This window comes from Acanthaster planci, linkage group LG02 (assembly GCF_054643075.1).
Source record: "Acanthaster planci isolate LZ-2023a linkage group LG02, COTS_SCS, whole genome shotgun sequence".
Taxonomy (NCBI): Eukaryota; Metazoa; Echinodermata; class Asteroidea; order Valvatida; family Acanthasteridae; genus Acanthaster; species Acanthaster planci.
In genome coordinates this window covers 32,880,401-32,893,380 of record NC_141778.1, presented here as the reverse complement: position 1 = coordinate 32,893,380, position 12,980 = coordinate 32,880,401, and the positions used below count along the sequence as shown (strand labels likewise).

The 12,980-nt window shown below is 41.3% G+C and overlaps 1 protein-coding gene across 1 annotated transcript; it reads right to left on the bottom strand.

Annotated features, from left to right (window-relative positions):
• Window positions 1-333: 333 nt before the first annotated feature.
• Window positions 334-11,181, bottom strand: LOC147800157 (transient-receptor-potential-like protein). The gene is made up of 6 exons (XM_087132870.1): window positions 9,698-11,181; window positions 6,438-6,903; window positions 5,946-6,144; window positions 4,756-4,974; window positions 4,009-4,178; window positions 334-3,866 (listed from the first exon to the last, which is right to left on the bottom strand). The coding sequence occupies exons 1-6, from the start codon at window positions 10,059-10,061 to the stop codon at window positions 3,242-3,244; spliced, it is 2,043 nt and encodes a 680-aa protein (XP_086988996.1). The 5' UTR covers window positions 10,062-11,181; the 3' UTR covers window positions 334-3,241.
• Between the last annotated feature and the right edge of the window lie 1,799 nt (window positions 11,182-12,980).

Sequence of the window (12,980 nt, the reverse complement as noted above, 5' to 3'; positions counted from 1 at the left end):
TGCCAGGTTTGTTGGAATTTGACAGGTCTATATTTGATTGATACAGGTCTGGAGGATTTAGATACGGGCTTGCACCTAAACAAAGTGCAGTTGGCTGAGGCACAGACTTACACATTTACGTATACGTCTGTGGCTTGAGGTCGTAGAAAAGGGCGCCCTCTTTTGAACTATTTGTTGGGATACTTTCGCAATGCGGTGAGCAAGAGTTGAACTGTAAGTGAGATGGGGGAAAATAGATGTGAAGTGTTACGAACACGCGTTTGTTCGGAAGAATTCTCCATTCGAAATTATTTTGATCGACAAAACCTTGTATGTTTGAAGCCAGAACACAAATTTTGTACACACTTTTATTTATTTTGTTGTGAGCTTGCCACATGACAAACACTGTCATGGCAGTGTTACAACTCATGTACAACTGTCTCATACATGCTGTACGGAACAAATGTTCCGATATTTAAAAATACACAGTTTTTAGAGCTTTAAACGTGGGCATTTAAAAGAAATAACGCAAACGAAACCCTCTTGCAGAATCAATTTGAGCAAATTGATGTACAAAGCCCCCGTTCAGAGGACTTCACCGTTTTACAAATTGGGAAAAATTTGGGGTATTTTCAAGCTTTTATATATTTAACGTCACTCTTTTTTCAGTTTTCATTTTTCTCATTTAAAGAAATTAGCCACTGATCACTTACCAATATATACATGATATTTAGTCAATGAATAGTAATAAACGATTCAACCTATAACAAACATTTAAAGCCAATATTAAATCGATTATTTCATCACCTTACAGATCACAAAGTATGCATAGCTTAATTAATATATGTAAAATTAGGCTAGCAATAACCCATCATACTTTTCTACAGCGAAACAAGACACTAATATTTAATTTGAGCAAGAATAAATTACGAAAGTTAGTACTGTTAATGGTTGGCCAACACTGAGGAAAACTACAAAATTCATTGAATAGAGACGAGCACAGTAAAAATGCACGAAGTTTGTTTGCCAATTGAATAATGGTGTTTTTTAAGTTCACAAAAATAGAATGTACAGTAATAATAAACTATTTACACTTTCCGTCGAGGAAATTCATTTTAGTTCAGTTATCTTCATCATAATGACACACCTTTCTGGTTTCTACTATGTACTAGGTACCTCTCGAACTGACGCGTGACGCCACGAAAGCAGTTGTGCTCAACGTTACGCCGATGGTGCATACAAGTATTATTACAAGGGCATCTTTTGTATAAAGATTTCGTACTTGCCTAGTGTTGGCAAATCTTCAACCGATCTGACAAGCTTTTTTTTATCTCTTTTAAAGAACTTTAATATCTGCGGGAACTCGTGTGCACAGTAATGCCATGGCACGAGTGTCGACTCGGTAGAATTAACTGCCTCTCAATATCGGTTAGCGGCACTCGAGCAAAGTCGGTGGTACATAAGCCCAAGTCCTAACTGCTGTGGCCTGGGAGTTGGGTGGGTTGGTGGGACAGGATAAGGAGAGCAGTACCCTTGGGACATATATAGGGGTTTCCAGATACTATACACTGGTGAACAAAAGGCAGACATGAGTGATTGCCCATGGTCACCATTTTGTATCCAGTTCCTTTTTAACGCCACCGTATTCGTGTTCTGTGCATATTGGAGGCTCAACATTAGAGACAACATTGGAGGCTCATGATAATAACCAACTTAAAAGAAATTTACATTGATTGCGTTGATAAATAAACTTTGCTCTTAACACTTGGATCACTGTATGAAAAATTCGAAGGCAGAAAACTGTACTCATTGTCAAACTATCTGCTGTTAATCAGGCTGATGAGATCGTCAATTTAATGTGGCAGACATTTCAGGCCTGGGAGAATGACGGTAGCGATTACTTCTACAAAAGTGCGGCAACAGTGGCAGTTATAAAAATGCACGTTAGAAAAACGTTGATGCAATGTGTAGGCCTACACTAACTAATCTAATTTGGTTCCAATCACGGGTGGATTATTTTGTAACCAGTTCTAAAAAGTGAGCTAAAAGTTGACAAGAATTTTAATAGCTGGGCAAATTCGAGCGACGAATTTTAGTTAACGGTAGTTTGACCAATGTTGCCCAGACAATGGATTTTAAACCATCTATAATCGACTATTTTATAACCAGACCCCGGTCGTAGTCGCATCGCTGGTTATCGACGGAAGAAACCATTCGCGTGAAAATAATTGTAAGAGAAGTCACTGACCATGACCACTGCGAGTGGTGCAGCAGACGGCAAAATGTGACGACGAGGTTTAATATCATAGCTTAGTACCGGTACACCTAGGTTCCAGTATGACTTTATTGATCTGCACATTATGTAACAAGCATTCACTAATGGTCGAGCTATATATAGTTCGGGACCAAACTTACCCGCCTCTGCGATCTTTTTTTTAGCGACACGATTCCTTCGCGAAACTTGCCAATCGCCAGGACTCTTCTGTAAGAGTTCTTCCATTCCAACCTAAAGTCATTGGAATTAAGAGTTTTATTCACCACCTGATGCATGCTCTTCTCAGGTCCAATCAAAATGGCGACACAAAAACATGAGTTAAAAAAGACATATCTTCTTTTTGTGACAACAGCCTCAACACTATTCAATTACAATGTTGTCACATATTAAAAAGCAAACACGTGTATTTGCTGACAAATTTCTGCAATGAATTTGGCCCCAATAGGGAAATGGTAATTTCTGTCTTCATTATGTTTGATAGTAATAGAAATCTAATGTAGTAACTTCAGTAAATTCAAACAGTTTTGAACAATTAATAATGGTAAAAGATTTCAAGAGGAACAACAATATCAGTATTGTATTACCTTCCAAAACCACAAAAAGGAGTAATCCAAAAAATATACTTACCCATTAACAGCCACTAAACACATTTGATTTTGAAATAGAAATCTATGTTTCAAAATTGTCATAATAACCAAAAGACAAAACCCTTTTAGTCGTTTAATAATGAATATGTTTTAAGTATGACGAATCTGACCAATTATAGGAATAATGGTTATAATTAGTAACCTGGGACTGTAAATTATTATAAACCTCTTGCTGCTGGTTTAACTTGCAGGGGCCAACAATTTGGCAAATCAGCCCAAACAAATTTAAAAAAGACCATTCATGATTTAATATACATATAAGCCTGCGTGTCTTTGCATGGAAATCATGACAAGCTATTTCTGTCAACAACTCTTTACTACTGAGCAGAGCATGCTGATTTTAGAGATGGGTGTATCCATGCCGGGTATGGTCCTCTCCTAGCAGACCAGGTGGGAAGGTAAAATACTGTCCTGACGGGGGAGCATCGCGAGTCATCTCGGTATCATCTTCTCGCACCTCTTCGGCCGAGTTCGCCACCAATGACGGCGGTGGCGGGACTGGAGGCGGGGGTGTCTGGCTGAGCATGAGACCCTGGATGCAGAAATGCAACTCATCCTTCAGCGAGTCTACTATCTCCATCTTCAGTCTTTCTAAGTCACTCCTCGTCACCGCCTTGGAGGCGGAGGAGGCGGGGGCTTCCACGGGGGCCGCGCTGGGTGAGCCGTCCTCGTTGCCCGGCGAGGCCAACACGGTCAGGCGTACGGGGCTGGTCGGGTATTGCGGCGTGGGGGCGAACAGCTCGCCGCTGCGCTGACGGCGATGCGTTGAGGCGCTGTCCACGCTGCTGTCCCGCTGGCTTACGGTACTGGCTCGGCTGCTAGTACGAGGTGGGCAGGCCGGGGTTTGCGCAGCCGGCAAGGTAGTGCTAGTATTGGTCACGAAGTTGATAATCTCCTGCTTGATGCTCTTCATGTTAGCGTGTTCACGGGCCTCTTCACGTTTACGATCCTCACGCAACTCATACCTACAAGAAGAAGACACGAAATGTTGAACACGACCGGTCAGTATATAAAGGCAAAGGTAACAAAACCGAGGAAACAGATTAACGTCTCGACCCTCAACTGGATTAAAATCAATCCCCGAACTGAAATGAAATTCCAGTGCACCTGAGACTGGAGATATCCTGCTTGATCTCGTTCAGGTCATCCTCATTGACTCCGTCAGCTTTCCGGTTGGCTTTGGTCATTTGGATGTAGCGGCTGACCAGCCGTTTCATCACGTCCTGGTAGCGGGTCTCGGCCGTCTGCGCTTTAGCTCCGAGGTTCCCATCACCGACCTGGTGGCGGGAAGAGCAGCAACATTGAGAGAAATTAATATAAAAAGGTTTGCATGCGGTATTCACATCCTCCATCCGTACACAGAATTTTCTGATATTTGAGTGCCCGCTGAACATGCGTACTTTCCAGAGCCGAGAGATTTTTGTATTCACAAAGCAGCGGCCACGTACACTGTGCTTTCACTCAGTACAGTTTCGTTTTTACTAAGTGTTTAAAGCATGCATCGTCAGTATAAAAATTTTAAGTAAAGTTTTCTGCAATCACACAAGAATACGGATCAATTACGTTTCTGTCAAACGCTTTATAACACTTTTTACTTCAGATTGTATATTTCCGTTACAGTGTTGTGACGCAACTTCGTGAAAACGAAACTCGTCCGCGTCAGTGTACGATGTGCGCGCGCGCACTTGGTTGATACTTCGTCAAACCACAACTTTTCAAGAAGCAGTGTTCAATAATTAAGTAGAATTGTAGTGGACTTGGGTGCTAAACTTTTTGGTACGGTGACAACGTAAATAATATTCAACCATAAATTTTGTCTGCCCTGTACTCTACCCCCATTTTACTTTAGTTTACCCGCAGTGTGACGTCCAAGGAATGCCTCTTCCGCGGCTTGTAGTTAGCCTCGAGTGACCTCCGGTACCCGCAGAGTAGTCTCCGCACTCCAGAGAAAAAGTAATAGATGGACTTGGGACTGATGATGAGGTTGAAGGGAGGAGGTAGCGTGGAGCCCTCGTCGAAGTAGCTTATCCAAAGCTTGGAGCGGGCAAATTTCCACTCCCTGTCTGCGTGATCCTAAGCCATAATAGACATAATTTACTCCATTAATTTGTAATTAACTACAAACAAAAGCCGGTTAGTGGCATTAAGAATACATTTCATAAAGTGATGACGCATGTTTTTCGAAGCCCGTTTTCAAGAAATATAGGTTTTCCAAAGTTAGTTTGTTCGAGACACTATTCTCCACTTCATTCTTACGAGACCAGTACTGTATCTACATGGAAACAAATAGTTATTACGAGATATATTTTCCAAGTTGGTTTTTATGAGGTATATAAATATATATAAGTAGGCCCCTATTGAAGTTCATTTCTACGAGTTATATGTTTGAAGTTCGTTTTCATGAGATATAAAATCAAACATGCACATATATAATCTCTTTAAACTTTACTTGGTAAAAAGTATCTGTAACAACGAACCTGATCAAAACAATGTCCCCAAAAGATTTGTTTCTAATATAAAACAATATTGCTCAAAATCGATCTCATAAGAACGAACTGGCAAATCTATATCTCATACGAACGAACTATGGAAAAAGATATATCCCGTAAAAACAAATATGCTGCATAAAAATGAACTTCGAAAAAAAATATACTTCGCTTTATGACAAAATATGCTTGAGGGCGCTAGTGCTTTCGTAATTAACACTTCTGTTTCGTTTACTTCAAAACTTGTGATTCCGTCATTCAACCAAGAAATCGAGAAACTGAATTTAGGATAAACTATGGATGACAGACTGCATTCAGTCAAATATTGGATGAAGTAAGCCATACTCTGATCATAACTTTTAAAAAAATACTAAGGACCTTGTACACCTAGCTTAATCGTGGTCAAATAATGGAGAGATATGAAGCTTTCACCACTGTACCATTTCTGCGTTGGGTGTGAACAAAAGTGAAAGAATCAAAATATTACAACTCACGTGCGTCTTGATTGGAGTCTGGACCACCAAGCATAAACACCCCAAAAGGACTCTGAGGATTTACCTGGATTGTTTGGAAAGAATTGCTCATCATGGCAATGAGCATGTTCAACAAGACGATGATAGCGATGATGTGGTAGCACAGCAGTAGCAGCTCGCCGACTGTCTCCACAGAGCGGTGAGGCCAGTTCTCTAGCTTCACCGCGTCTTTTCCCGTCAGACCAAACAGCGCCCACAGTAGGCTCAGAAAGGCCTGGTCCATCCTGTCGGACAAATCAAAGAAAATAGATTACAGTTACACCTGTTGTTGTTGTCCCCCTCTAAATCTCGATGCTTCATCAACGTCAAGTTTAATTTCTGAAAAGAGGCCATCTTCTAGCAGCAAATTGTGCAGCTCGACAAGTGGAGCTCGAGACAAAGGCGACATCGGTAACTAAGCCATTTTTTGGGGGGAAAAGGCCGAGGTGAAGTGCTGTGCCGAGACCCCAACTGGACGAAAGGTTGGAGGTTGGGACTTCGGCTCTCTATTACATAAAGAAAGATCAATTCAACTTACTGTGAGAAGTCATTACCAGTACAGTTCTTGTTAACGGCATTGCAGGAAGCGGTAGAACTTCCATAGTACCAGTACAACTGGTTCATGCCGCAAGCGAAGGACAGTAAGACCAGAAAGAAGATTAAGAAGAACTTTGCAATGTCGATGAGCATGCAGCCCAGCGAAATCTGCAGCGGACCCAGGTAGGGGTTGGCCTGGAACAGGTAGATGATGCGGGCGAAGCTGAAGACGTTAGCCATGGCGAACAGGCATTCTGAGATGAGCATGGGATCCTCGGAGGGCCACTCTTCCCGACTGACATCCCCGTAGCCTTCATGGGTGGCGGCTCTGGCCATGGCGGTAAAACGCAGGCTAAAGGTACAGAGGTACAGCGTCAGCATGATGAAATCCAGCCAGTTCCACCATTGGCGTATGTAAGCCTTTAGGCCTTCCTCCCATAGCTGTTTGCATTCGCCCCATATCATGCCTAAAATGAGCAAAATTCATGGTACAAAGAGAGAAAACTCACGTTGAACACTGAGGCAAGCAATGTGTGGTGAGTGGCCTAAAGGGTAAAATTTTGAACACACTTTTGTTGTGATTATTATATTACGAACATGCCTGCAGTGCAGGTTTTCTCAGTGATTTCAATCTACTTTTTCCTCGAATCTCTGTTTACCTTTGCGCATGATTCTCCCCGAACGTTCTTTGCATGCTTTAACTGCGATGCGAAGAAAAGTTTCCATATCCTTTAGAATAGATGAAAACATTGCAGAAGTCACTTATGTGCCACGTCCTGCGCGAACATTTTGCGCGTTCGTATGCTTGTTTCTTTTTCGGCCGCTAGGTCGAGTGTGCTTGTCGACATGAAAAGAGGAAAATGCTCATCAAGTGGCTACGTGAAATCAATTTTAAAAAATGACAATAACGTAAAATGGAGTGACACTTTCAATGTCGCTGTGTGCTGAAGCAGAGTAAACGGTGTGTGTTGCTCATTCACCTGCCCCGTCCGCCTTGAGCCGACGAACACCCTCATCGCTCGAGTAGAGGGTCCGTGTAGGTTTTATTCTTTCTTTTTTTTTATTTAAAAACGAAACCTGACAACTGAAAAACAATAAATCAGTTCGTCACCGTCACTACGAAGTGTCACTAATGTCGCTTTTGAGGAAAACTAGGTTTTCGATATAATCGCCGGAGAAGTTCTTCCTTTTTAAAACTACAAAAATTAGTACTTTGTGACAACTTCATGTAACAAAAATCAATCAGATGATTCTCTGATGTCTAATCGTCCCTTTAACCCGAGTAATTGGTATGAAAACAGGGGTTGATTAGCCAAATGTAATTAGCAAAGGTGAACGTCACTTCGTGAAAACGAAAACTACGTTTTTGTACATGAACGTCCTTCTGTTCAATGGATAATAATCACAGGGAAGGTGATCGTGTCTTTACGCGCGCAAAACTGTGAATTTAACAAAGCTAACGTCACTTCGTGAAAACGCAAACTGCTGTTTTCAAGATGTTTGACCTTGACAACATTAACGTAACTATGACATTAATGATGTTTTGTATGTGGGAGCAGGTCAGAATGACGATTTTAGAACGATATTCTAAAGGAGAATATTGAAAAAAAATGGAAATCGACAAAAATTCATTTTTTTGGACATTAGCGTCACTTCGTGAGAACGGTGACGAACTTTGCGCTCGCAATTTGACAAAAAAAGACTCATATCAATTAAAGAATAAATTCTCGTTGTTTTTTCCGTTTGAAAACGAAAACGTGGAAAAGGGAAAAGAAACAATTTCTTGTTTTGTTTTGCATGTCAAAAGGGTAATCAAAAAACAAAAATTATTTCTTTGAAACTTAATTTTTATCCAAATTTCGTCAATTATCGTGCCCGTACTTCGAAATTGGCTGGTTCCCTACCCATATCAATTCACGACGTAATTTTTGTCTAGCATTCATTAGACAGAGTTCATTTGACCAATGGCAAAGGTTAAGCATTCCATTCGCGCGTGCGCGTTGCTAATGCATACGTTTGGAGAGCTTTGTGGACGTTGATTACGACTACAAGAAACGCATAATGCTCATTGCTGTCACGCATTTCCTTTTCAAAATTCGTGAAGCGCAGTTGCCCTTCCCAGCTGGACGCTGGGTGACGGTCGAAATAGATAATAAATATGAGGTATGACGTCAAGGCTGGGAGATGCAGCATCTTTTAAACAGTCCACGCAATATCTGAGATAATCATGCCGAAAAAAGGCAAAGAAAAGCAATTTTATACGATCCCGATATTTGTGGATAGTATCGCCTGCACACTTCCGATAAGATAGCTGCTGCTTGTTAGATTGTGAGAACTTTCTGTGGGTTGCTTCTCTTCTGTTTACTTTGGAAGCAACAGATTCATCGTACAACCCTCTATTTCAGCCATATTTATTCATTTAATTTAACAGGTGACAATTCTACATAAAGACGTGTCTTATATTGTAACATTAAAAACAGAGTTGTTTTTTATATTCTTGCTGTTTTATGTTTTTAAAAAGTGCATCGATAGATTATGTTATTCGATTTCACATTGATAAAACGAAACACAAAACGAGTGTTCGCTTTTAAATTTGAAAATGTAAAATGAGATAAATTTTTTTTTATTCAAATGGCAAATCAATAAATATCTGGTTTATCAATTTTTGTTTTACTTTTTCACATTGAAAAACGACTGGTTTTTCAACGTCCGTTTTGCGATCAAACAAGAGTGAAAGAATTGTAGGGCCCACAGTGACCGAAGGGTCCGTCTACATACCATCCAATCAATTACCGTTTGAAAACTGCTTCAAGGAAACACAAAGCGTTTTTGTTTTCGGAGAAAAAGCGTTGGTAAACAGTAAAGAATTTTTTGTTAATTTTTATTGATTCAAAAACAGACAACAGTAAAAGGATAGTTTCCCCTTTTCGTTGTTTGGATTAAAAAAAGAAAAACAGTAAAGGTTAAGTTCTTCCTTCAATGCGTAGGCCCTTACTAAAAACAGTAAAGACTAACAGGTTCGTTTTTGTTTTTCCTTTATACAATTTTCAAACAGTAATTAACTGGACGGTATGTACACGGACCCCAAGACCTGTGCTGGTGGGTAGTGTTTATTTTGTTTTCATACTCGTTTGTGAAAAAGGCGCCCTCTCTTGGTCCCGCTCGGGGCGGACACACACGTGCCAATCTGTGCTCGCGCGTTTGGGGTGTCCCCGTCTTCTTGGATCGATTGAATCGGTCACTCGGAGTCTTTGCACCTACCTATGACCCAGACGAAGATGAGGGCCTCGACGACGTCCGGCGGCCGGCCCCGTCTCTCGTTGGACCCGGCCACCTTAGCTGATAGCAGCACCAGCAACGCCAGGAAAATGACGAAGGAGGAGCTGTGGTGCATGAACTTCATAAAGGGAGAGCGCATCATCTGACCCAAGCGCGTCTTAGGAAAGAACAAGTAGGCCAAGGCATCGATAGGCATCATAAACAGGACGGCAACGCAGAGCAGGATTTTGATGAGGACATTGCTGCCCCGCCAGCCCGGTAAACCCTCGTACCAGATGGACGATAATACCTGCTGAGTGTTTGGATGGGCCACGAACTGTGTACAAGAAAAAACATCAATAATCATAATGACGGGACATTTTTAGCTCCGTGTTTACTTAGTTTCTTAGTCCTTTTTACCACTATTTCGCCAATTTTGAAGTTTATTTTTTATGTCTGGATGTTCCTTAATAATTTTGATTGCAGTGGTCTTGCGGACTCGTGCATTTTTATCGTCATTTCGCCGATTTTATTCATTTTGTATTTCCCGCGGTTTTGAAGTCAGACGGCAGCCATCTTTAAATGAGCGGCCATCTTTTTAACTCTCGTGTTTTGCTGCAAAATTTGGATTTTACTTCGTGAATTTTGTTTCATTTGGTTTGGTATATTTTAACAGACTTTAAACTCAACTAGTATCGCCGTTGTGTGTATTCTTATCACCTCATTTTTATCGGGATTAGGCCTACTACTTATTTGGACTTCCCCAAATTTCGAGCAATCAACATGGCATCTGAGCAACACAAAACACTGCAGATCACTGTTATACTGCCGATACTGTGCCGGATTCTTATGAATAAGCCATCACCAGAAATACTGGACTTGATATTTTTGAGCACTGGATGGCACCCCTTGAACATACCCAAGGCCACAAACTAGGCCTACATGTTCATTGAAGACCGGGTGATTTTGCTCCACATTGCTATAGGTTTGCAGTCATCCAGCAGACCTGCAGCTATGAATGGGAGACTTCCGGCTAAAGTTAACTTTAAACTGACGTCTCATAAAAACCTGCAAGTTACTAATCCTTGTGCTAGCTGGAGAGGTAGCAGTGAATCCAGGCTCATACTGACCCAATTATCCACGCGTGGTATGTGATAAGGCAGGTAAGTACGGCCAACAGCCAACAGAATGCAAGGGATGTGTCTCGTGGTTTCACAGAAACTGCATTGGCATAAATGAATACATCTATAATGTACTCACTGAGCATCCAACATACAAATGGGAAGGCTGCAACTGTGGTCTTCCAAACTTCGACTCTTCATATTTCAGTAATTCAAGCATCAATTTGTCAAACAGTTCTGATGATCTCAGCTTATCTGTGAAGTCTGATGTTGTTTTCAATTTGGTTTCACCTACACTGAGGACATCCAGTCCCATCCTAGAGCGTAATTTCAATGAAGCTAGCAGTAATTTGGGGCTACTGCAAAGCCCAAGAAGACGAATAAAAGACAAGAAACATGGAAAATTCTTAGCTTCAACTGCCAGCCCATCAGGGCAAAGAAAGATAGATTTCCGGCTTTTATAGAGCAGGAGAACCCAGACGTGATAATCGGTATAGAATCGTGGTAAGTAGAGACACTGCCGCTGAGGAAATTTCCCTACATTTTACCAAGTGTTTAGGAAAGATAGATAAGGGGATTTTCATGGGGGAGTTTTTATCGCCATTAAGAATACGTATATTGACACTGAAGAAAAAGACCTCGACACAAACTGCGAGGTGCTTTGGGTTAGTATTCATATCAAGGGGTTGAAACTGACATACATTGGAGCAATCTATCGCCCTCCATCTTCAGGATAGGAACACTTGAAAGAACTGGAAAAGTCCCTATCCAGAATCCCGAAGACAGCTTCTGTATGGTTACTGGGAGATTTTAACCTCCCTGATATGGACTGGACTGCCATTTCCTAACGTACCGGAGGAAGAAATTCAACATGCAGCAAGATAATGTTGGACTTCGCAAGTGATTTTTACCTTACCCAAACAGTTGACAAATCTACCAAAGATAGAAACATCCTTGACCTGTGTTTTGTTAGTCATCCCTCCTTTGTAGAAAGTTGTGATGTAACAGCAGGAATAAGTGACCATGATGCTGTTATTGTTCAAGCTGACATATCGGCTTAAGTAACTAGACCGCCAAAAAGGAAGATCTTCTTTTACAAAAATGCAGACTTTGTTGGGATAGATGAACTCATATCAGCATTTGACGCGAAGTTAACAGAAGACCATGTAGTATCAACAGATATAAATACATTATGGCTAGATTTCAAACAGGTACTTGTCAAGACTATGGATCGTTTTATTCCTTCAAAAATGAGTTCCACTTGACACAATCTGCCATGGTTAAACTCTTCAGTTAGGTGTGCAATAAGGAAAAAAACAGAGACTCTATAATCGGGCAAGGAAATCTGGGTCAGCTTCTGCTTGGGTAGACTTCAAGAAACTACCGCGGTCAATTGATAGACAAGTCAAGAAAGCACACCAAGAATACATCCATGATGTGACAGGGGAGAGCCTAAAATCGGAAGACACAAAGCCCTTCTAGAATTATATCAATAAAATGGACCAAGAAGTGTTTGGAATCTCAAGCCTAACATCGATGGGACGCACAGTATCTTCAGCAGTGGACAAGGCTAAAGTGTCAAACGAGCAGTTCTGCTCAGTTTACACCAAAGAAAATCTTAGCGACCCTCCACCACTGAATTCAAAACTAATTGCAAAAATTGCAGCTCTCACGATAACTACAAACGAGGTTAGAAAACTACTGAAAGAAATAAAACCAAAGAAAGCGTCGGGACCTGACCAGATACCAGCAAGGATTCTAAAGAGTTCTTCAGCAAGCTAAGCTCCAGTCTTTCGAAAGACTTTCCAGAAGTCTATTGACAGCGGGGAACTCCCGGAAGTCTGGTTGAACGCCAAAATAGTTCCCATATTCAAAAAAAGGCGACAGAGCAAATCCAGCAAACTATCGCCCAATCTCACTGACTTCCATTCCATGCAAGATTCTTGATCATATAATCCACCAGCGCATCAGGGACCACATCGACTCTCGCAAAGTACTTACAAATCACCAACATGGTTTCAGACTCGGTCGATCATGTGATACACCACTGGCTGGACTTATCGATGATCTTTCCAAGTCACTTGACAACAAAAGCCAGACTGACTTGATCTTACTAGACTTCAGTGAAGCCCTCAGAAGCGACTATTGTACAAGCTCAGACATAT